The 21,344-nt window shown below is 44.9% G+C and overlaps 1 protein-coding gene across 1 annotated transcript; it reads left to right on the forward strand.

Moving 5' to 3' along the window:
• Nucleotides 1–3,452: 3,452 nt before the first annotated feature.
• On the forward strand, nt 3,453–21,030 carry LOC110494536 (bone morphogenetic protein 7). Its single transcript, XM_021569672.2, has 7 exons — nt 3,453–4,011; nt 13,073–13,262; nt 17,324–17,472; nt 17,630–17,836; nt 18,021–18,097; nt 18,299–18,409; nt 18,671–21,030. The coding sequence occupies exons 1-7, from the start codon at nt 3,612–3,614 to the stop codon at nt 18,818–18,820; spliced, it is 1,284 nt and encodes a 427-aa protein (XP_021425347.1). The 5' UTR covers nt 3,453–3,611; the 3' UTR covers nt 18,821–21,030.
• The last annotated feature ends 314 nt before the right edge of the window (nt 21,031–21,344 follow it).

A 21,344-nucleotide genomic window follows, 5' to 3' on the forward strand; every position in this document is an offset into this window, starting at 1 on the left:
TTACAAGCCCTTAACCAACAATGCAGAGTAAGAAAATATTTGGTAAATAAACTAAAGTAAAAAGATGAAGTAATACAATAAAATAACAATTATGAGGCTATATACAGGGGGTACCGGTTAGTCAAGATAATAAGTGCGGAGGTACGGGTTAGTCAAGATAATTGATGTAATATGGATATGTACAGTAGGTAGGGGTAAAGTGACTATGCATAGATAATAAAGCCTAAAAAAGGGGATCAGTGTTTAGTTCACTATAGTGTTTGGAATGTATTTTATCTCAACAGTAGAGCACAGTAGGGAATCCTGGGATGGCCCCCAGCAGAGGGGATGCCGCTGGATGCCAGGCCTGAGGCCTCTTGCCATAATGGGAAAGGTGGGCACAGACACAGCAGGAGTTAATGCTGTGCCAAGAAGTCATCAAATATCCCTAACTGTCACATGCTTCACTTGCTGCCCAAAATGATGCTGGAGTAGAAACTTTAAGTCTGGATTGACCTACTGGAAACAGGTGCTTTCAGCTCTTGTAACTTTTACATTTGTGTCCTTTTGCGTGTGGATGTGAGTGCATAGGTATGTGTACATGCAGACCCTTACGAAAAAAGATTGCAGTTCTGAAACTGCAGTAAAAGTGCAGTAACTGCAGTGAACTGTGGTATTTTGGACGCAGTAATTGCAGAATAACTGCAGTGTACTTCAATGTACTACAGTTGAACTGCAGTTATACTGCATTGTACTGCAGTTAAACTGCACTCTGCAATCTTTTTTTGTAAAGGGAGCTATAAGAAAATGTAAATATTCTCTATATGAAAGGCTTAAAGTAGATAAACCTGTGGTCATAATGATACATTGCTTGCACACCAGCCTGCAAGTTTACCAGGTGCACAATTTCAGTGGTGGAAAAAGTACTCAATTGTCATACGTGAGTAAAAGTAAAGATACCTTAATAGAAAGTCACCCAGTCACCCAGTTGTCACGATCGTCGTATAGAGTAGACCAAAGCGCAGCGTGGTGTGAATGCATACTTTAATGATTGACGAAAAACATGAAGTACACTAAACAAACAAAACAAACTAACAAGACGAACGTGACCGCTATCGAAACTCTGTGCAAACATGCAACATAACATAGACAATAACCCACCAACAATGGATCAAGCAGCGTGGTACGGCCAGCAGCAGCAGGGGCAAAGAACGCAGGACTCATGCACTTGGGAGGAGATTCTGGACGGCGAAGGACCCTGGGCACAGCCAGGGGAATATCGCCGCCCCAAAGCAGAGCTAGAGGCAGCGAAAGCAGAGAGGCGCCGGTATGAGGAGGCAGCACAGCAGCGTGGCTGGAAGCCTGAAAGGCAGCCCCAAAAATGTATTGGGGGGGGCCACACAGGGAGTGTGGCGAAGCCAGGTAGGAGACCTGCGCCAACTTCCTGTGCTTACTGGAGAGAGAGAGGAACCGGGCATGCACCGTGTTATGCGGTGGAGCACACTGTGTCCCCGGTGCGTGTGCATAGCCCGGTTATGTACATTCCAGCTCCTCGTATCGGCCGGGCTAGAGTGGGCATCAAGCCAGGTGCCATGAAGCCGGCTCTACGCATCTGTGTCTCTACGGGCCGGCATACATGGCACCAGCCTTATGCATGGTGTCTCCGGTTTGCCAGCACTGCCCAGTGCGGGCTATTCCACCTCGCCGCACTGGCCTGGCTACGGGGAGCATTCAACCAGGTAAGGTTGGGCAGGCTCGGTGCTCAAGATCTCCAGTGCGCCTTCACGGTCCGGTTTATCCGGTGCCACCTCCACGCACCAGCCCTCCACTGGCAGCCCCCCGCACCAGGCTGTCTCTCCGTCTCATCCCTACAGGTGCTCCCGCCTGTCCAGCGCTGCCAGAGCCTTCCTCTTGCCCAGAGCTGCCAGAGCCTTCCTCCTGCCCAGCACTGCCAGAGTCTCCCGTCTGTCCTGAGCCACCAGAGCCTCCCGTCTGTCCTGAGCCGCCAGAATCTCCCGTCTGTCCTGAGCCGCCAGAATCTCCCGTCTGTCCTGAGCCGCCAGAGTCTCCCGTCTGTCCTGAGCCGCCAGAGTCTCCCGTCTGTCCTGAGCCGCCAGAGTCTCCCGTCTGTCCTGAGCCGCCAGAGTCTCCCGTCTGTCCTGAGCCGCCTGTCTCCCGTCTATCCTGAGCCGCCAGAGTCTCCCGTCTGTCCTGAGCCGCCAGAGCCGCCAGTCAGCCAGGAGCCGCCAGAGCCGCCAGTCAGCCAGGAGCCGTCAGCCAGTCCGGAGCTGCTCCTCAGTCCGGAGCTGCCCCTCAGTCCGGAGCTGCCCCTCAGTCCGGAGCTGCCCCTCAGTTCGGAGCTGCCCCTCAGTCCAGAGGCGCTCCTCAGTCCAGTGGGGCCTTTAATTAGGAGGCGAGGGTCACCACTCTGGCCCTTGAAGAGGGAAATTACTATGGTGGAGTGGGGTCCACGTCCCGCGCCAGAGCCGCCACCGCAGCCAGATGCCCACCCACACCCTCCCCTATAGGTAGGTTTTGCGGCCGGAGTCCGCACCTTAAGGGGGGGAGGGGGGTACTGTCACATTCTGACCATTATTTGCGTTGTTTGTTTCTATGTTTTGTTTGGTCAGGGTGTGATATGAGTGGGCATTCTATGTTGCATGTCTAGTTAGTTTGTTTCTATGTGTTTTGGCCTGATATGGTTCTCAATCAGTGGCAGGTGTTTGTCGTTGTCTCTGATTGATTGGGAACCATATTTAGGTAGCCCGTTTTGTATTGTGGTTCGTGGGTTATTGTCTATGTTATGTTGCATGTTTGCACAGAGTTTCGATAGCGGTCACGTTCGTCTTGTTAGTTTGTTTTGTTTGTTTAGTGTACTTCATGTTTTTCGTCAATCATTAAAGTATGCATTCACACCACGCTGCGCTTTGGGTTACTCTATACGACGATCGTGACACCAGTAAAATACTACTAGAGTAATTTTCCTGTCAAAATTTAAGGACTACTTTTGGGTGTTAGGGAAAATGTATGGAGTAAAAAGTACATTATTTTCTTTAGGAATGTACTGAAGTAAAAGTTGCCAAAAAATAAATAGTAAAGTACAGATACCCCAAAAAACGAATTAAGTAGTACTTTAAAGTATTTTTACTTCAGTACTTTAAACGACTGACTTCTTGTTTTAGTTAAGTCATAATTCCAAAAGTTTATCAACTGTTGCAGGTGTTGTAATCATGTCCAAACAAAGGTTTGATAGGACAATAAAGGTTTTAAACGGTTATCGCGGGTAAATTTGTCCCCAACCATTATTCTATTATCAAGATAGAGGTGCAAAAATGTCCTCAAATGTCGTCGACCCCCCCACCGCCACCATAGGGAAATCCCATGTCAAAGCCCACCGACCCCTCCCCTCAGATACTGCAACTCAGTAAAGTCCGGTGGCAGGAGGGGAGCCTTGCCTGACATTGCAGTGCGCACCAAAGCTGATGATGATTGGCTGATGTTTGATTCAGCTTCTAAAGTAGGCTATCAGGGTCGAAGCTCGCTCTCCAATGCATGAGGACTTGGGACAGTAATTTTAGATAGCATATCTCTATCTTTGAATCAATCAATTAATTACACGCATTCATTTGAAAATGGTGACTTTATTGCGTCGACGAGCTTCGGCGCTGCTTCTTGCGTGGGGTTATTGTATTTTGGCTGAGACAACTTTGTCTAACATCACTCTTGATAACGAGGTTCACTCCAGCTTCATCCAGCGCCGTCTGAGGAGCCAGGAGCGCCGGGAGATGCAGCGGGAAATCCTCTCCATCCTGGGGCTGCCCCACCGGCCCCGGCCGCATATCTACACCAAACAAAACGCTGCCCCGATGTTCATGCTGGATTTGTACAACGCTATTTCCACGGACGGACAACAGCCAGCAGGCGTTTCATATTATAAGCCCGTTTTAACGACCCAGGGGCCCCAGATGGTGACCCAGCAAAACAGTATTTTCCTCAATGATGCGGATATGGTGATGAGCTTTGTCAATCTTGGTATGTCCTCCTTATCACCATATCCAGAGACGTATCCATTCATTTCGATGGATATTAATTGATATGTTATCGTTTAGCCTACATGATATAAAACATATATTTCGCGATTTGCTCACTTTATTTTTAAAAGCAAAAAAAAACGTTTATTTCACCTTTGCACAATCGATGACCCAGTCTTGACACAGAAGCTCTTATCTTACAATACCTTCTAAATAGTTTTTTACTCAACACATCTCACATGAACATGACCTAAACACAATAATTAAACAGCTACTTGTTTAGGTTTACTCTGATTTATCTGACACTGCACTGTAATGCTAATACACTCATTATGCTGACTTTGACTCATTCAGTGTCTCAATTGCTCATACACTTGTAGAAAAAAATGGTTTTCTGGCCATCCCCATAGGAGAACCCTTTTGGGTTCCACATAGAACTCTCGGTGAAAGGGTTTTACATGGAACCCAAAAGGTTCTACCTGTAACCAAACTATTATGGGACAGCCAAATAACTGTTTAGGTTCTAGGTGGTACTCCTTTCTTTTTGTTTTTGAGTGTAGGGTAGGTAGCCTTCTACTCAGTAAATAACACAATTTTCTATTTTTTTTTAAACAAAACTTTCTACCATGGTTTCTCTTTGGACCTTTCTGGTCTGTAGGAATACTGACCAGGAGAGCAGAGGTCAGGCAAGGTGAAGGGTGGTTGTGTTGTGCTGGTCAGACAGAGCACTGCTGAGGACCCAGTAGATGCTCCAGTTAGGAGTCAGTCTCTTTGGCTTAACCTTGCCTTAAATCACAGGAGTTGACTGTAGAAAGCAGGCTTATTCACAGTTTACCTGTTGGCATAAGTATTAAAGGGTGAAAGCTTTCTTCACTGCCGTTTTGTTGTTTGTGAGCACTTTGCAGACATAACTCTACTGTTGAACCGAGTGCATGAGCTAAGTGTTTGTGTGTGAGTGACGTTCCATTTGTGTGCAGCTTCTAAACGTGGAGGCTTATGGTAACGTTCTCTTTAGATAAGATTCTTCTGCATTCTGAGTTGTAAATGTTATGACAACATGGCTGTATCTGATTTCCCCTGAATCCCTTCAGTGCTCTGGGATACCGGCTTTAGCAAGGCTTTGTTTAGCATGATTTGGACAGGCATTTCAGTACCCTGGGGAGGGCAGGACAAATCAACAGGGAGATAAAGACTAAAATCACATTTTATTTGTCTCATGCGCCGAATAGACCTTACAGTGAAATGATTATTTACAAGCCCTTAACCAACAATGCTTTTAGAAGTATTAAGAAAAATAAGTGTAAAGTAAAAAATAGAAAATAAAATAAACAAATAATTAAACAGCAGCAGTATATTAACAATAGCGAGGCTACATACAGGGGGTACCGGTACAGAGGCAATGTGTGGGGGCACCGGTTAGTTGAGGTAATTGAGGTAATATGTACATGTAGGTAGAGTTAAAGTGACTATGCATAGATAATAAACAGAGTAGCAGCAGCGTAAAAGACGGGTCTGGGTAACCCTTTGATTAGCTGTTCTGGAGTCTTATGGCTTGGGTGTAGAAGCTGTTAAGAAGCCTTTTGGACCTAGACTTGGCGCTCCGGTACCGCTTGCCGTGCGGTAGCAGAGATAACAGTCTATGACAAGAGTGGCTGAAGCCAGTGACAATTTTTAGGGCCTTCCTCTGAAACCGCCTGGTATAGAGGTCCTTAATTGCAGGAAGCTTGGCCCCAGTGATGTACTGAGCCGTACGCACTACCCTCCGTAGTGCCTTGCGGTCGGAGGCTGAGCAGTTGCCATTCCAGGCAGTGATGCAACCAGTCAGTATGCTCTCGATGGTGTAGCTGTAGAACCTTTTGAGGATACCAAATATTTTCAGTCTCCTGAGGAGGAATAGGCTTTGTCATGCCCTCTTCACGACTTGGACGTCTTGGTGTGTTTGGACCATGATAGTTTGTTGGTGATGTGGACACCAGGGAACTTGAAGCTCTCAACCTGCTCCACTACATCTCCATCGATGAGAATTGGGGTGTGCTCGTACCTCCTTTTCCTGTAGTCCACAATCATCCCCTTTGTCGTTATCACGTTGAGGGAGACGTTGTTGTCCTGGCACCACACGGCCAGGTCTCTGACCTCCTCCCTATAGACTGTCTCATCGTTTTCTGCGATCAGGCCTACCACTGTTGTGTCATCGGCAAACTTGATGGTGTTGGAGTCGTGATGTGAGCCATGACCAGCCTTTCAAAGCACTTCATGGCTGCAGACGTGAGTGCTACGGGTTGGTAGTCATTTAGGCAGGTTACCTTAGTGTTTTTGGTCACAGGTACTGCATCTAAGGTGGCTGGCTGTGTGTGTGTGTGTGTGTGTGTGTGTGTGTGTGTGTGTGTGTGTGTGTGTGTGTGTGTGTGTGTGTGTGTGTGTGTGTGTGTGTGTGTGTGTGTGTGTGTGTGTGTGTGTGTGTGTGTGGGCGTAAATCAAGGGGGTAGGGTGGGAGGAGTAGGGGGGGCTTCCTTGGACATTATTGCGTTTATAAAACCCAAATCCTGCTTTTGTTTCCTTTGGAGATCTCACCGCGGGTCTAATATCACTATGGTGAAACAGCAGACAGTGTGGTGCCTGTGGCTCCCATCCGGCTGGGGCTTTTCATCCAAAGTCAACCCTTTCCCCTTCGTTGTCCTGCCTCAAGGCTTACAGGAGGGATACAGGTTGGGCTTCATGGCCTATTGTGCGTGTGTAAGGTTCTCAATTTATCATCAGGAATAGATTTGGCACTTTTAACCTTCTATTCCCATTCATGTGTCTATGCGAGCATGTATGTGAGGCAGGGTGGAGTGACCGGGATAGAGGAAAAGGGAAGAAGTAAGTGCATATAAAGTGCAGAGAAAAGAGAAAGAATGAGAAGGATGCAGGGTCCCCGTTCCTCTCATGAACCCATGGCCCCTCTCTCCATTTGATTGGCAGTCTGTTTCCAGATGTGGGTTCCACCATTTTGTAAAGAGCCAGTCCTGGTGGTCCCTGGTAGAGGTCGACCGATTAATCGGAATTGCCGATGAATTAGGGCCGATTTCAAGTTTTCATAACAGTCAGTGATGGGCATTTTTGGACACCGATCGTGGCCGATTACATTGCACTCCACGAGGAGACTGCGTGGCAGGCTTACTACCTGTTATGCGAGTGCAGCAAGGAGCCAAGGTGCTAGCTACCATTAAACGTATCTTATAAAAAACAATCAATCTTCACATAATCACCAGTTAAATACACATGGTTGATGATATTACTAGTTTAACTAGCGTGTCCTGCGTTGCATATAATCGATACGGTGCCTGTAAATTTATCATTGAATCATAGCCTACTTCGCCAAATGGGTGATTTAACAAGCGCATTCGCGAAAAAAGCACTGTCTTTGCACCAATGTGTACCTAACCATAAACATCAACGCCTTTCTTAAAATCATTATACAAGTATATATATTTTAAACCTGCATATTTAGTTAATATTGCCTGCTAACATGAATTTCTTTTAACTAGGGAAACTATGTCACTTCTCTTGCGTTCTGTGCAACAGAGTCAGGGTATTTGCAGCAGTTTGGGCCGCCTGGCTCGTTTTGAAATGTGCAAAGACTATTTATTCCTAACAAAGAGAGCCAACTTAGCCAAATGGGGGATGATTTAACAAAAGTGCATTTGCAAAAAAAAAAAGCACAATCGTTGCACGACTGTACCTAACCATTAACATCAATGCCTTTCTTAAAATCCATACACAGAAGTATATTTTTTTAAACCTTCATATTTATTTAAAAGAAATCCAGGTTAGCAGGCAATATTAAATTAGGGAAATTGTGTCACTTCTCTTGTGTTCATTGCACGCAGAGTCAGGGTATATGCAACAGTTTGGGCCGCCTGGCTCGTTGCGAACTAATTTGCCAGAATTTTAAGTAATTATCACATAACATTGAAGTTTGTGCAATGTAACAGGAATATTTAGACTTATGGATGCCACCCGTTAGATAAAATACGGAACGGTTCCGTATTTCACTGAAAGAAAAAACGTTTTGTTTTCGAAATGATCGTTTCTGGATTTGACCATATTAATGACCTAAGGCTTGTATTTCCGTGTGTTATTATGTTATAATTAAGTCTATGATTTGATATTTGATAGAGCAGTCTGACTGAGCGGTGGTAGGCAGCAGCAGGCTCGTAAGCATTCATTTAAATAAGCACTTTCCTGCATTTGCCAGCAGCTCTTCGCTGTGCTTCAAACATTGAGCTGTTAATGACTTCAAGCCTATCAACTCCGGAGCTAGTTAGCGGGGTGCGCCCGCTAATAGCGTTTCAATCGGTGACGTCACTCGCTCTGAGACCTTGAAGTAGTTGTTCCCCTTGCTCTGCAAGGACCGCAGCTTTTGTGGAGCGATGGGCAACGATGCTTCAAGGGTAGCTGTTGTCAATGTGTTCCTGGTTCAAGCCCAGGTAGGGGCGAGGAGAGGGATGGAAGCTATACGGTTACACTGGCAATACTAAAGTGCCTATAAGAACATCCAATAGTCAAAGGCATATGAAATACAAATGGTATAGATGTCACGCCCTGACCATAGAGAGCCCTCAGTTCTTTAGGTCAGGTGTTTACGTCAGAGCGTGACTAGGGGGGTGTTCTAGTCATTTATTTTCTATCTTTGTGATTTGTAGGGTTCCCAATTAGAGGCAGCTGGTAATTGTTGCCTCTAATTGGGGATCATATTTAGGAAGCCCTTTCTCCCACCTGCTTTGTGGGATATTGTTTTGTGTATGTGCATGTAGCACCACTACTTTCACGTTTCGTTGTTGGTTTATTGTTTTGTAAAAGTTTCACTTAAATAAAGATGTGGAACTATAATCACGCTGTGCCTTGGTCCGTCTTTCATCACGATCGTGACAGAATATCCCACCAAGCAAGGACCAAGCAGCGTGCCAAGGAGGAGAAGGTGAGTTGGACCTGGGAGGAGATCAGGAGTGGATGCGAGACCCTTCCTTGCGGGAATCGCATAAAGATCAAGAAGGACAGTGACGACGCCGGGGGCTGCGGCCACAGAATCCCCAAGATGTTTTTGGGGGGGGAGGCACATGGGGTGGTCGACTGAGCAGCGGGGAGTGCCAGAGCCCGAATAGCAGACGGTGGAGGAATTCAATGAGGGATACCGGAGAGAGGTGGAGGCGAGGAGTAGGCTACAGCGCAGGCGTGCTGAAGAGTGTGTCATCAGTCCGGTGCCATCTGTGCCGGCTCCACGCACCAGGGGGGGGGGGGGGGGGGGGGGGGAACATGGAGCTGGCGGCTGAGCAGAGGAAAGAGCCAGAGACCGTCAGGGAGGTGATGGAGAAGTTGGGGGAGAGAGAGATGTTGGTCAAGTGTGTTCTGCTCAACATTCGACCTGAAGAGCCTGTCAGCAGTCTGGTGAAGTCTGTGCCGGCTTCACGCATCTGGCCTTCAGTGCGCCTTCCTAGTCCGGTACGTCCTGTGCCAGCTCCCCGCACCCTCCCTGAAGTGCGTGTCAACAGTCCGGTGCCACCTGTGCCGGCTCCATGCACCAGGCCTCCAGTGCGCTTCCCAGTCCTATAATAACTACAACCTAAAACTTCTTACCTGGGAATATTGAAGACTCATGTTAAAAGGAACCACCAGCTTTCATATGTTCTCATGTTTTGAGCAAGGAACTGAAACGTTAGCTTTCTTATATGGCTCATATTGCATTTTTACTTTCTTTTCCAACACTTTGTTTTTGCATTATTTAAACCAAATTGAACATGTTTGATTATTTATTTTGTGGAGCGATGGGCAATGATGCTAAATGGATTTTATTGATGTATTATATTAAGTTAAACTAAAAGTGTTCAATCAGTATTGTTGTAGTTGTTATTATTACAAATAAATAAATACATGTAAAAAAAAACGTCTGATTAAATCGGTGTCGGCGTTGAAAAATCATAATCGGCCGACCTCTAGTCCCTGGAGTGATAGCTTAAAGCCAAACTGGATTAAGGCATTTGCCCTCGATAGACCGCAGCTTCCAGTGAGGGAAAGATAACTTTTCTACCCCCTCTCTCAATGTGCAGGTATTTAGGTGGCCAATGTTGACGCATCCCGGAAATGATGGAATCAGTTCAGTTTTATTAGTCTTGCTTCCTTCATTTCCTAAACTAATTAAGAGTGGAAAAAGCTTTGGCTTCTCATGCCCTGTTCTTGTGGAATGGTGGACATATTTTTTCTTCTTTCCCCTAAGTGAATTTAATATATTGAAATGAAACTGCTGTAGGGTATCCTTTTTTACTCATTTGTTTTGTGTGTACATACAGTGGGGCAAAAAAGTATTTAGTCAGCCACCAATTGCAAGTTCTCCCACTTAAAAAGATGAGAGAGGCCTGTAATTTTCATCATAGGTAGAAAATCTTTGGAGGGAGTTGAAAGTCCGTGCTGCCCAGCAACAGACCCAAAACATCACTGCTCTAGAGGAGATCTGCATGGAGGAATGGGCCAGAATACCAGCAACAGTGTTTGAAAACCTTGTGAAGACTTACAGAAAACGTTTGACCTCTGTCATTGCCAACAAAGGGTATATAACAAAGTATTGAGATAGACTTTTGATATTGACCAAATACTTATTTTCCACCATAATTTGCAAATAAATTCATTACAAATCCTACAATGTGATTTTCTGGATTTGTTTTCTAATTTAGTCTGTCATACTTGAAGTGTACCTATGATGAAAATTACAGGCCTCTCTCATCTTTTTAAGTGGGAGAACTTGCACAATTGGTGGCTGACTAAATACTTTTTTGCCCCACTGTATACCATTTCCCCACATAGAGTCAGGACTGTTAGAATCCCCAACCACCATCCAGTCTGCCCACTATCAATATGTATTAATTTCCATGACTATGCAACACATCTGACTATTCAGCTGCAGTTTGACCGCACACATCTGTAGCTTGTCTGCACATCTGTGTCGTTATAATGGAGCTATAGCCATACTGTTGAGTGGAGAGCTCAAGTCTGACTTTACACTGCTGAACCAATATGACTATAACCTGACTGCATGGTTCCTGGTTGGACTTAGTTGACCTGCATTCCTGTACTGCTAGTTCCTCTTGTTGGGACTCTGCCATAGGCAGACACAGATGTCTTTGGGATGTTCTTGCTTCCATGAGAACACACCTGCCGCATATGGGAATAAGAGACAGGCTTATCAGTTATCTTTCACATTGCTCCATGTGAAATGAAATTAAGAAGATGGTGCTGTATGGTCAAAGTTTGACTTGTAACAGGTTTGTGAACCCAACAGGCTAAATTGAAACCTGACTGTCATAGTAATCTGATTTGGGGAGGAAATAAGCGACTCATGCAGGGTATTTGTTCTCGATACTCAAAGTTGTATAATTCCTCTAATCATTTTTGAATCCCTTCTTTAAATATGGTTTCCATTTTTTTAAAGACGCGGTTACAATAACATGTTTTATTGTCACATACACCACCGGATAGGTGCTGTGAAATGGGTTATTTTAGACATCTGATTAAGAAAGTGTTTTTTCATTAGGCATTTTCATTGTATTCCAGCTTACTTTATTTTATACCAAGTAGATTTTCTAGGTTTTAGTTTTGCCTCTGATGTAGGATATTCATTAACTTCACCCATACATTTTGATTGGCAGCTGAAAATGATTCATTATAAACAAACAGGCTATCTATCGATTGTGCCACGCCAGCGCCGCACGTTGAACCCTGTGTCATGAGCTAAGAAAAGTGTTGAAATGCCTCACAGAGAGAAGTTTGCATATCTGAGGGCTGATCTCTGGAGCTAATGGTCCCTAACGTAAACACACCAAGACCTTACGAGCAATTATTGCCTTCATAAAAACGCCCTGGTTTCTTTCCATCGTTTAACAAATGACTTGCATGGTTCAGAATGCTCTTTACGGTGTGTGTGTGTGGTTAAAAGTTGTTTTCTGGGCTTTAAGGCGTTGGGTGCATGTGTGCTGCATTAAGTTGTGTGTGTGTGTGTGTGTGTGTGTGTGTGTGTGTGTGTGTGTGTTCGGTACTGAAACAATACCAAGGCACCAGTGAGACAGACATATGATGTCATGGGGGCTGCTAGTGGGCAGGATGTGTTTAAGATGGGTAATCATCGCTCCACTCTGCACACCTCCAGTGTGGGAAGTCCCCCGTTGCTCAAGAGACCTCCACTAAGCTTTCCAAGGACAAACACATTGGGTAACGCTGTAAAAACACAGCGCTGGAAACCTTCAGGAAATCTTTGGCTCTGCCCCACCACCATTATTGTGGAAACTCTGAGAGTGGCTCAGCTGTTTCAGGGCAGGGTGGGACACCGTGGATCTCAGTTGGGGGACTGATATCAGGCCTAGCCTAGTCTCAGAAAGACCATTCACATAAATACTCTTATCATTCCCCTCTAGAATATAGTACTTCATGTATCATGTATAGTGGTTAAATGTATTCTCCTATGGTGGATTATGGATAACATTTTGAGGATTATGACATTAGAATCATAGAGTTTCTGCAGGGTGTATGTATGGGCATTGGATTGGCTGCTGTGGTTTTTCTGGCATCGCTTTAAGCTTTTCTTGTGGTCAGCACGTGTGTAATTTAAACATGGAGCCCCCCCCCCCCCCCCAATTGGCGCTTTATGCAGACTGATGTTAAGATCAATCAGCTCCCTCATGGAAGCAGGAGTTTCCTATTTTATACACACTGCTTCTGAGATGTGGGCGGAGCAATGTGGATCAGAAGACTTTGATTCAGCAACATTTTTTGGCAGAATTAAACCACCACCTGGCTGCTGATCTGAGTGTATTCACAGCACTGAGTGTGTTGGTACACATGCACCCCCCACTGTTTCAACAGACCAGGGAATATGGGGAGAAAAGGGATGTGCCTTTAACCCTCCAGGGTCAGTGTTCGTTGTGTTAGTTGTGCAGCTTTTAAAGGATGAGGTTAGCTGTTGGAAAAAGCGGATCCGGGATCAGTTGGTATGGGTAGTGAGTAACCTCTTTTCTCCCACTATCCCCTCTCAACAGTTGAGCTGGATCAGAACGTCCTGTCTTCTCGGCGCAACAGGGAATTCCGCTTTGACTTGTCCCATATCCCAGAGGGAGAAGCTGTCTCCGCTGCAGAGTTCAGAATCTACAAGGACTATATCGGAGAACACTATGAGAATGAGACCTTCCATGTGAACGTGTACCAGGTGCTACAGGAGCCCCCTGACAGGTGACACCTCTTCCATTCATCTTTATGTGTGTGGCCTTATAAAACTGTATGCTACTCCCTAAAACTGCAGAGACCCACCTTGACCATATAGAACACCCCCTCAAACACCACCCTCACTCCCCACTCCGCCATCATTCACTTAATCCCCATTCTCTAATACCTAGCAACCCTCCCCTCCCCTCCCTACACCCAACCCCTCTCTTTTTGGCCACACTATCCGTCATGATTGTTTTTTTTTATTTTTATTTTCACCTTTATTTAACCAGGTAGGCAAGTTGAGAACAAGTTCTCATTTACAATTGCGACCTGGCCAAGATAAAGCAAAGCAGTTCGACAGATACAACGACACAGAGTTACACATGGAGTAAAACAAACATACAGTCAATAATACAGTATAAACAAGTCTATATACGATGTGAGCAAATGAGGTGAGAAGGGAGGTAAAGGCAAAAAAGGCCATGGTGGCAAGGTAAATACAATATAGCAAGTAAAACACTGAAATGGTAGTTTTGCAATGGAAGAATGTGCAAAGTAGAAATAAAAATAATGGGGTGCAAAGGAGCAAAATAAATAAATTAATTAAATACAGTTGGGAAAGAGGTAGTTGTTTGGGCTAAATTGTAGGTGGGCTATGTACAGGTGCAGTAATCTGTGAACTGCTCTGACAGTTGGTGCTTAAAGCTAGTGAAGGAGATAAGTGTTTCCAGTTTCAGAGATTTTTGTAGTTCGTTCCAGTCATTGGCAGCAGAGAACTGGAAAGAGAGGCGGCCAAAGAAAGAATTGGTTTTGGGGGTGACTAGAGAGATATACCTGCTGGAGCGTGTGCTACAGGTGGGAGATGCTATGGTGACCAGCGAGCTGAGATAAGGGGGGACTTTACCTAGCAGGGTCTTGTAGATGACATGGAGCCAGTGGGTTTGGCGACGAGTATGAAGCGAGGGCCAGCCAACGAGAGCGTACAGGTCGCAATGGTGGGTAGTATATGGGGCTTTGGTGACAAAACGGATTGCACTGTGATAGACTGCATCCAATTTGTTGAGTAGGGTATTGGAGGCTATTTTGTAAATGACATCGCCAAAGTCGAGGATTGGTAGGATGGTCAGTTTTACAAGGGTATGTTTGGCAGCATGAGTGAAGGATGCTTTGTTGCGAAATAGGAAGCCAATTCTAGATTTAACTTTGGATTGGAGACGTTTGATATGGGTCTGGAAGGAGAGTTTACAGTCTAACCAGACACCTAAGTATTTGTAGTTGTCCACGTATTCTAAGTCAGAGCCGTCCAGAGTAGTGATGTTGGACAGGCGGGTAGGTGCAGGTAGCGATCGGTTGAAGAGCATGCATTTAGTTTTACTTGTATTTAAGAGCAATTGGAGGCCACGGAAGGAGAGTTGTATGGCATTTAAGCTTGCCTGGAGGGTTGTTAACACAGTGTCCAAAGAAGGGCCGGAAGTATACAGAATGGTGTCGTCTGCGTAGAGGTGGATCAGAGACTCACCAGCAGCAAGAGCGACCTCATTGATGTATACAGAGAAGAGAGTCGGTCCAAGAATTGAACCCTGTGGCACCCCCATAGAGACTGCCAGAGGTCCGGACAACAGACCCTCCGATTTGACACACTGAACTCTATCAGAGAAGTAGTTGGTGAACCAGGCGAGGCAATCATTTGAGAAACCAAGGCTGTTGAGTCTGCCGATGAGGATGTGGTGATTGACAGAGTCGAAAGCCTTGGCCAGATCAATGAATACGGCTGCACAGTAATGTTTCTTATCGATGGCGGTTAAGATATCGTTTAGGACCTTGAGCGTGGCTGAGGTGCACCCATGACCAGCTCTGAAACCAGATTGCATAGCTGAGAAGGTATGGTGAGATTCGAAATGGTCGGTAATCTGTTTGTTGACTTGGCTTTCGAAGACCTTAGAAAGGCATGGTAGGATAGATATAGGTCTGTAGCAGTTTGGGTCAAGAGTGTCCCCCCCTTTGAAGAGGGGGATGACCGCAGCTGCTTTCCAATCTTTGGGAATCTCAGACGACACGAACGAGAGGTTGAACAGGCTAGTAATAGGGGTGGCAACAATTTCGGCAGATCATTTTAGAAAGAAAGGGTCCAGATTGTCTAGCCCGGCTGATTTGTAGGGGTCCAGATTTTGCAGCTCTTTCAGAACATCAGCTGAATGGATTTGGGAGAAGGAGAAATGGGGAAGGCTTGGGCGAGTTGCTGTTGGGGGTGCAGTGCTGTTGACAGGGGTAGGAGTAGCCAGGTGGAAAGCATGGCCAGCAGTAGAAAAATGCTTATTGAAATTTTCAATTATTGTGGATTTATCAGTGGTAACAGTGTTTCCTATCTTCAGTGCAGTGGGCAGCTGGGAGGAGGTGTTCTTATTCTCCATGGACTTTACAGTGTCCCAGAACTTTTTTGAGTTAGTGTTGCAAGAAGCAAATTTCTGCTTGAAAAAGATAGCCTTGGCTTTTCTAACTGCCTGTGTGTAATGGTTTCTAGCTTCCCTGAACAGCTGCATATCACGGGGGCTGTTCGATGCTAATGCAGAACGCCATAGGATGTTTTTGTGTTGGTTAAGGGCAGTCAGGTCTGGGGAGAACCAAGGGCTATATCTGTTCCTGGTTCTAAATTTCTTGAATGGGGCATGTTTATTTAAGATGGTTAGGAAGGCATTTAAAAAAAATATCCAGGCATCCTCTACTGACGGGATGAGGTCAATATCCTTCCAGGATACCCCGGCCAGGTCGATTAGAAAGGCCTGCTCGCTGAAGTGTTTCAGGGAGCGTTTTACAGTGATGAGAGGAGGTCGTTTGACCGCTGACCCATTACGGATGCAGGCAATGAGGCAGTGATCGCTGAGATCTTGGTTGAAGACAGCAGAGGTGTATTTAGAGGGGAAGTTGGTTAGGATGATATCTATGAGGGTGCCCGTGTTTAAGGCTTTGGGGAGGTACCTGGTAGGTTCATTGATAATTTGTGTGAGATTGAGGGCATCAAGTTTAGATTGTAGGATGGCTGGGGTGTTAAGCATGTTCCAGTTTAGGTCGCCTAGCAGCACGAGCTCTGAAGATAGATGGGGGGTAATCAGTTCACAAATGGTGTCCAGAGCACAGCTGGGGGCAGAGGGTGGTCTATAGCAGGCGGCAACGGTGAGAGACTTGTTTTTAGAGAGGTGGATTTTTAAAAGTAGAAGTTCAAATTGTTTGGGTACAGACCTGGATAGTAGGACAGAACTCTGCAGGCTATCTTTGCAGTAGATTGTAGTGAACAACAGTTTGATTTGGCCACCTAGAAAAAACACACACACATACACACACACACACACACACACACACACACACACACACACACACACACACACACACACACACACACACACACACACACACACACACACAGCTTGTCCTGCTAGGTGACATCAGAGCCCAGTCATGTGTAGGCATGGCCTGTCCCACAGAGGTGACAGTGAGGCTATGTCGGTGCTAAGAACAACACCATTGTCATTCAGAGACACACATGCCTTCCATACAGACAACAAGGCGGCAAGAAAAAGAAACAGTCTGTGTTGTGGGCCTGGGGGCCTGAAACTCAATCTGTAAACAAATCCATTGTCTGTGAGATCTGCCCCAGAGCTGTGATATCTGCTTCAATCAGTCTGGGAATTTTCATCTGTGATAAAGATACCTCTTTTAATAATGGCTATCGGTGGGGTTAGATCGACACTGCATGTCGTCTCTTGTTTTGGATTTACTGTATCCTGGGTTCTCTCCGGGTGGCTAGTCTCTTCTGTCTCTGCTATTTATTGGAATATGTATCAGCTATCTAGATCAACTTTTATATAACTACTTTAATTGTACATACTGCACTACATAGCAGCATCCCAAACTGCCACTGAGGAGAATGGTTTGAAATGCATATACTATATATACGTATTTCCAGACTTGAGGCAACTGATGTTAGAATTTAGAAGAACACACTTCCTAGGTCTGTAACTCTTTGTTGTGTATCTAACTGAGACTTTATGTGCTGTGTATCTAATGTTAGTAGTCAATGTGCCCCTCAGTGAGGAGGACCTGTTCCTGCTGGACACGCGTGTGGTGTGGGCTATAGAGGAAGGCTGGCTGGTGTTTGACATCACAGCCACCAGTAACCAGTGGGTAGTGAACCTGGACCAGAACTTGGGCCTGCAGCTAGCTCTAGAGAGCATGGATGGTGAGTCACTGTCACAAGTTATAAGAGTACTGAATGGCCGCTGGTCCAACAGAGGTAGATCTCTAGGGCTGGTACACCAACCACATAACATTGAATTTAAAAATATCAACATGTTATCTGGACTGACATGTTAATATATTTCTGTCTCCCTCTACAGGCCAGAGTGTGAACCCCAGGCTAGTAGGGCTGGTGTGGGGCAGTGGGCTACAGGACAAGCAGCCCTTTATGGTGGCCTTCTTTAAGGGAACTGAGGTTCGTCTCCGCAGCGTCCGCTCTGCCCACGGCCACAAGGGGCGCAACCCCAACCGCTCTAAAAACCCCAGGAATGCCCAGGACGCACTGAAGGTTGCTGAGGCTGCAGCAGGTACACAAATTACCCACTTGGAGGTTAATGAGTCAGTCAACATTTTATAGACTTGTAAACTTCATTTTCAGGCTATGAATAATATTTTACTAGGAACACCTCTATTATAGTGTTTAAGTAACAGTGATCACAGTTGATTGTGCTGATTAATCTGTATGCTGTTAATTTCTCCCTTTGTCTTCAGAGACCCTCAGCACAGACCCGAAACAGGGCTGTAAGAAGCATGAGCTGTATGTCAGCTTCAGAGATCTGGGATGGCAGGTACAGTACTACGACTCCTTCTATCACACCAGGTCCTGATATCTCTGTTCTGTACGGTAATGATCTGAGCACCCCCTCTTCTTTCTCTATTCACCCACTTAGATAGGAGTATGACTTGAATATATTCAATATGACATTATCTCCATCTCCCATTTGTTGGATGTTGTTATGAGAAATTAATTTTTTCAATTGTCCCCTCAGGACTGGATCATTGCACCAGAGGGCTATGCAGCGTACTACTGCCAGGGCGAATGCTCTTTTCCCCTGAACTCCTACATGAATGCCACCAATCATGCCATTGTGCAGACTCTGGTAAGAATATTTGTAGCTTTCATATTATCATATACATTACTGAGGGGGTTGAATATGGCATTTTCTCAGGGTTTCACTGTAGAGTCTTTACTTTAAATTGTAAATTATTATTATTATCATCATTTTTTTATCAAAGCACTCTTTGATGTCCTGCACCCTGTATAGAAAACTGCAAAAGTATCAATGCACATTTTACCCCACACTTAAATATTTCTAATAACAGTGCTCTATTCTACCCCCCCCCCCCCTCCCCCCTCTCAGGTCCACTTCATAAACCCAGAGACAGTGCCCAAACCCTGCTGTGCCCCCACCCAGCTCCACGGCATCTCTGTCCTCTACTTTGACGACAGCTCCAATGTCATTCTGAAGAAGTACCGGAACATGGTGGTCAGAGCCTGCGGTTGTCACTGACCACCATTAGACTTCCCTTTCTCAGGATACACTGGGGCTGGTGGAGGAAGAGGAGGAAGGGGAGGAAATGGGGATTATGCAGCAAAACTCATTTATTGCCGGATCTATAAGGACCTGCTGCTTCAGGACTGGCAGGAAGACCAACTGCCTTTATTATTGGCTGCAAACTGACAAGTACTATCAATACTGCCTTAGCAGTAGAGACATACTGCCCTAGCAGTAGAGCCATACTGCCCTAGCAGTAGAGGAATACTGCCCTAGCAGTAGAGGCATACTGCTCTAGCCCAACTACGAAGAAGATCTTTGGCATCTGGATTGTCTCCACTACATGGTGCATTAAAGATAGGGACAAGGCTACTCATCTAGAGAGCGCAATAGAATTCCCAGTCAGTACCGTGGAGGAATGAAACATCACAGACACTGAACTGTCATCCATTTATTTATAATCTCATTTTTCTTAAGTGAACAAAGAAAGGAAAGTATTGATGAATACAAAAAGATGTCCCCCTGGATAGAGGCATGAGACTCAAATGAAATTCTAAAGATGCTCCAAAACGGAGCAGAATTAAGAATTTAGCAATTGCTTGTTTATCCATGAGTAGACATTTTAAGATGTGCCTTTGAACAAGATAAATCCAGTTTGGACAGTTCTGCTGTGTGCACCCAGCGCCTCTGTGTAAAACAATTGCTGGGTAAAACTGCTGCATCTGATTGCATTAGACAGTCTCTGAAATGGGTTTACTTTGACACGTTTCTTCTTTACAGCATAGTTCATTTTTTTCCACAAACAGCTGGGTTTACTTTGATTTCGATGAGAACAAAATGGCTGTCTGTTTTTCCTTTGAACGGCATGTAGGTGATTATGTATTTTGCGGAGCAGAGGTCAGGTGTAAGACATCTGGCTGTCTGTGTGCAGATTCAGAGGCTGCTGCTGTGAGAGATGGCAGAGCTGACGGTTAATACGAGACTGTGTGGGATTGATAGAGTATGCCCTTTTGGGTTGAGTTTCCTGGAGGAGGAGGCACAGACATATATCACCAAGCTCTGCACAGCACAAGAAAGGCATGTGGTCCCAGAGATGCCATTGGTTTTGCCCACAAGAGAACTCTGAGCTATCATTCTGTTCCAGCTTCCTTTTGATGTCCTTCCAGACCTGCAGGTGGGCGATCGAGGCCATATTTTCTGTAAAAACTAAATGTCAGATTACAGCAGCAAATTGCACAGAAACTCTCATAGGCATAGCAGATGTAATACATTTATATCACTTGGCCAGAAAAGCCTTCTCTCACACACTGACAACCAAAACATGGTAACTGAAGACGTTGATGGTTTATGTATAATCTATCATAGGCTCTATAAGCATATGTATATAAATATTGTAAACATCAGCTGGTGAGGTAAAATATAGTAAATGTAGCCTACTTTAGGACTCTATTCAGTCTGTATTGCCGAAGCGTTACAGATTGCGTGCTAGAAATGTCATACCCCCAAGACATGCTAACCTCTCACAATTACAATAACGGCAGATATTTTTTTTGGGGGGGGGGTATAATATTTGTGCGTCTGTTACTTTCTCACTCATCATTATTCTTGATTCATTCAGGATTATCCGTAATCATGGTAGCATCCCCATGAATTTAGAAGTGTTTAGAAAATACTATATTCTTATTTACAATAAAAGTTACTCCAAAATGACACAATACATTATTTACCATTCATTTCTATTGGTCACAAACTAATCTAAAACACAATCAAAACAGACAGGAAATGCATTAAACACATTTTCAGAGTAACAAGCTTGATGTAGTCATTGTGTTCTATGAATATGGGACCAAATACTTAACTTTTTACTACTTTAATACACATACTGTATAAGTGAATTTGACCGATAATTTTGGTCCCCTAAAATGGGGGACTATGTACAAAAAGCACTGTAATTTCTTAATGGTTCACCAGATATGAATGAAAAGACCCTCAATTTAAAGCTGACAGTCTGCACTTTAACCTTCTACTCATTTCAAATCCAAAGTGCTTGAATAAAGAGCCAAAACAACAACAATTGTGTCGCTGTCCTAATACATTTACCGTGAATACAGTCTCTGCTTCCACAGAACATTCCATTTGAAATGTTTATCACGCTGTAACGCTGAATTTCCGCCATACGGATTGAATAGAGCCCTTTAACATGTTTTATTCTTCATCAACAGAAATATTTCAGTTAGAATGTTACGGTGCGTGAATGAGGACCCAAAAGCGAATTAACTTAAACAGAGCTTCTTTAATTACCAAACATAGGTAGGCTCAGACGGACCGGCAGATTCCGACAGGACAAGACAAGGTTACAGCAAACATGACGACAGTCTGGTTCAGGCATGAAACACAACAAACAAGAATCCGACAAGGACAGGAGCAGAAACAGAGAGAGATATAGGGACCTAATCAGAGGGAAAAAGGGAACAGGTGGGAAAAGGGGTGACGAGGTGGTTAGGAGGAGACAAGGCACAGCTGGGGGAAAGAGGGGGAG

The sequence above is a fragment of the Oncorhynchus mykiss genome, chromosome 17, assembly GCF_013265735.2.
Source record: "Oncorhynchus mykiss isolate Arlee chromosome 17, USDA_OmykA_1.1, whole genome shotgun sequence".
Taxonomy (NCBI): Eukaryota; Metazoa; Chordata; class Actinopteri; order Salmoniformes; family Salmonidae; genus Oncorhynchus; species Oncorhynchus mykiss.

Excerpts from the sequence above, each read along its gene's own strand:
- LOC110494536 (XM_021569672.2), top strand. The coding sequence starts at position 3,612 with ATGGTGACTTTATTGCGTCGACGAGCTTCGGCGCTGCTTCTTGCGTGG. Across the intron at positions 13,263-17,323 it reads CTACAGGAGCCCCCTGACAG|TGAGGAGGACCTGTTCCTGC; the intron begins GTGACACCTCTT and ends TGTGCCCCTCAG. Across the intron at positions 17,473-17,629 it reads AGCTCTAGAGAGCATGGATG|GCCAGAGTGTGAACCCCAGG; the intron begins GTGAGTCACTGT and ends CTCCCTCTACAG.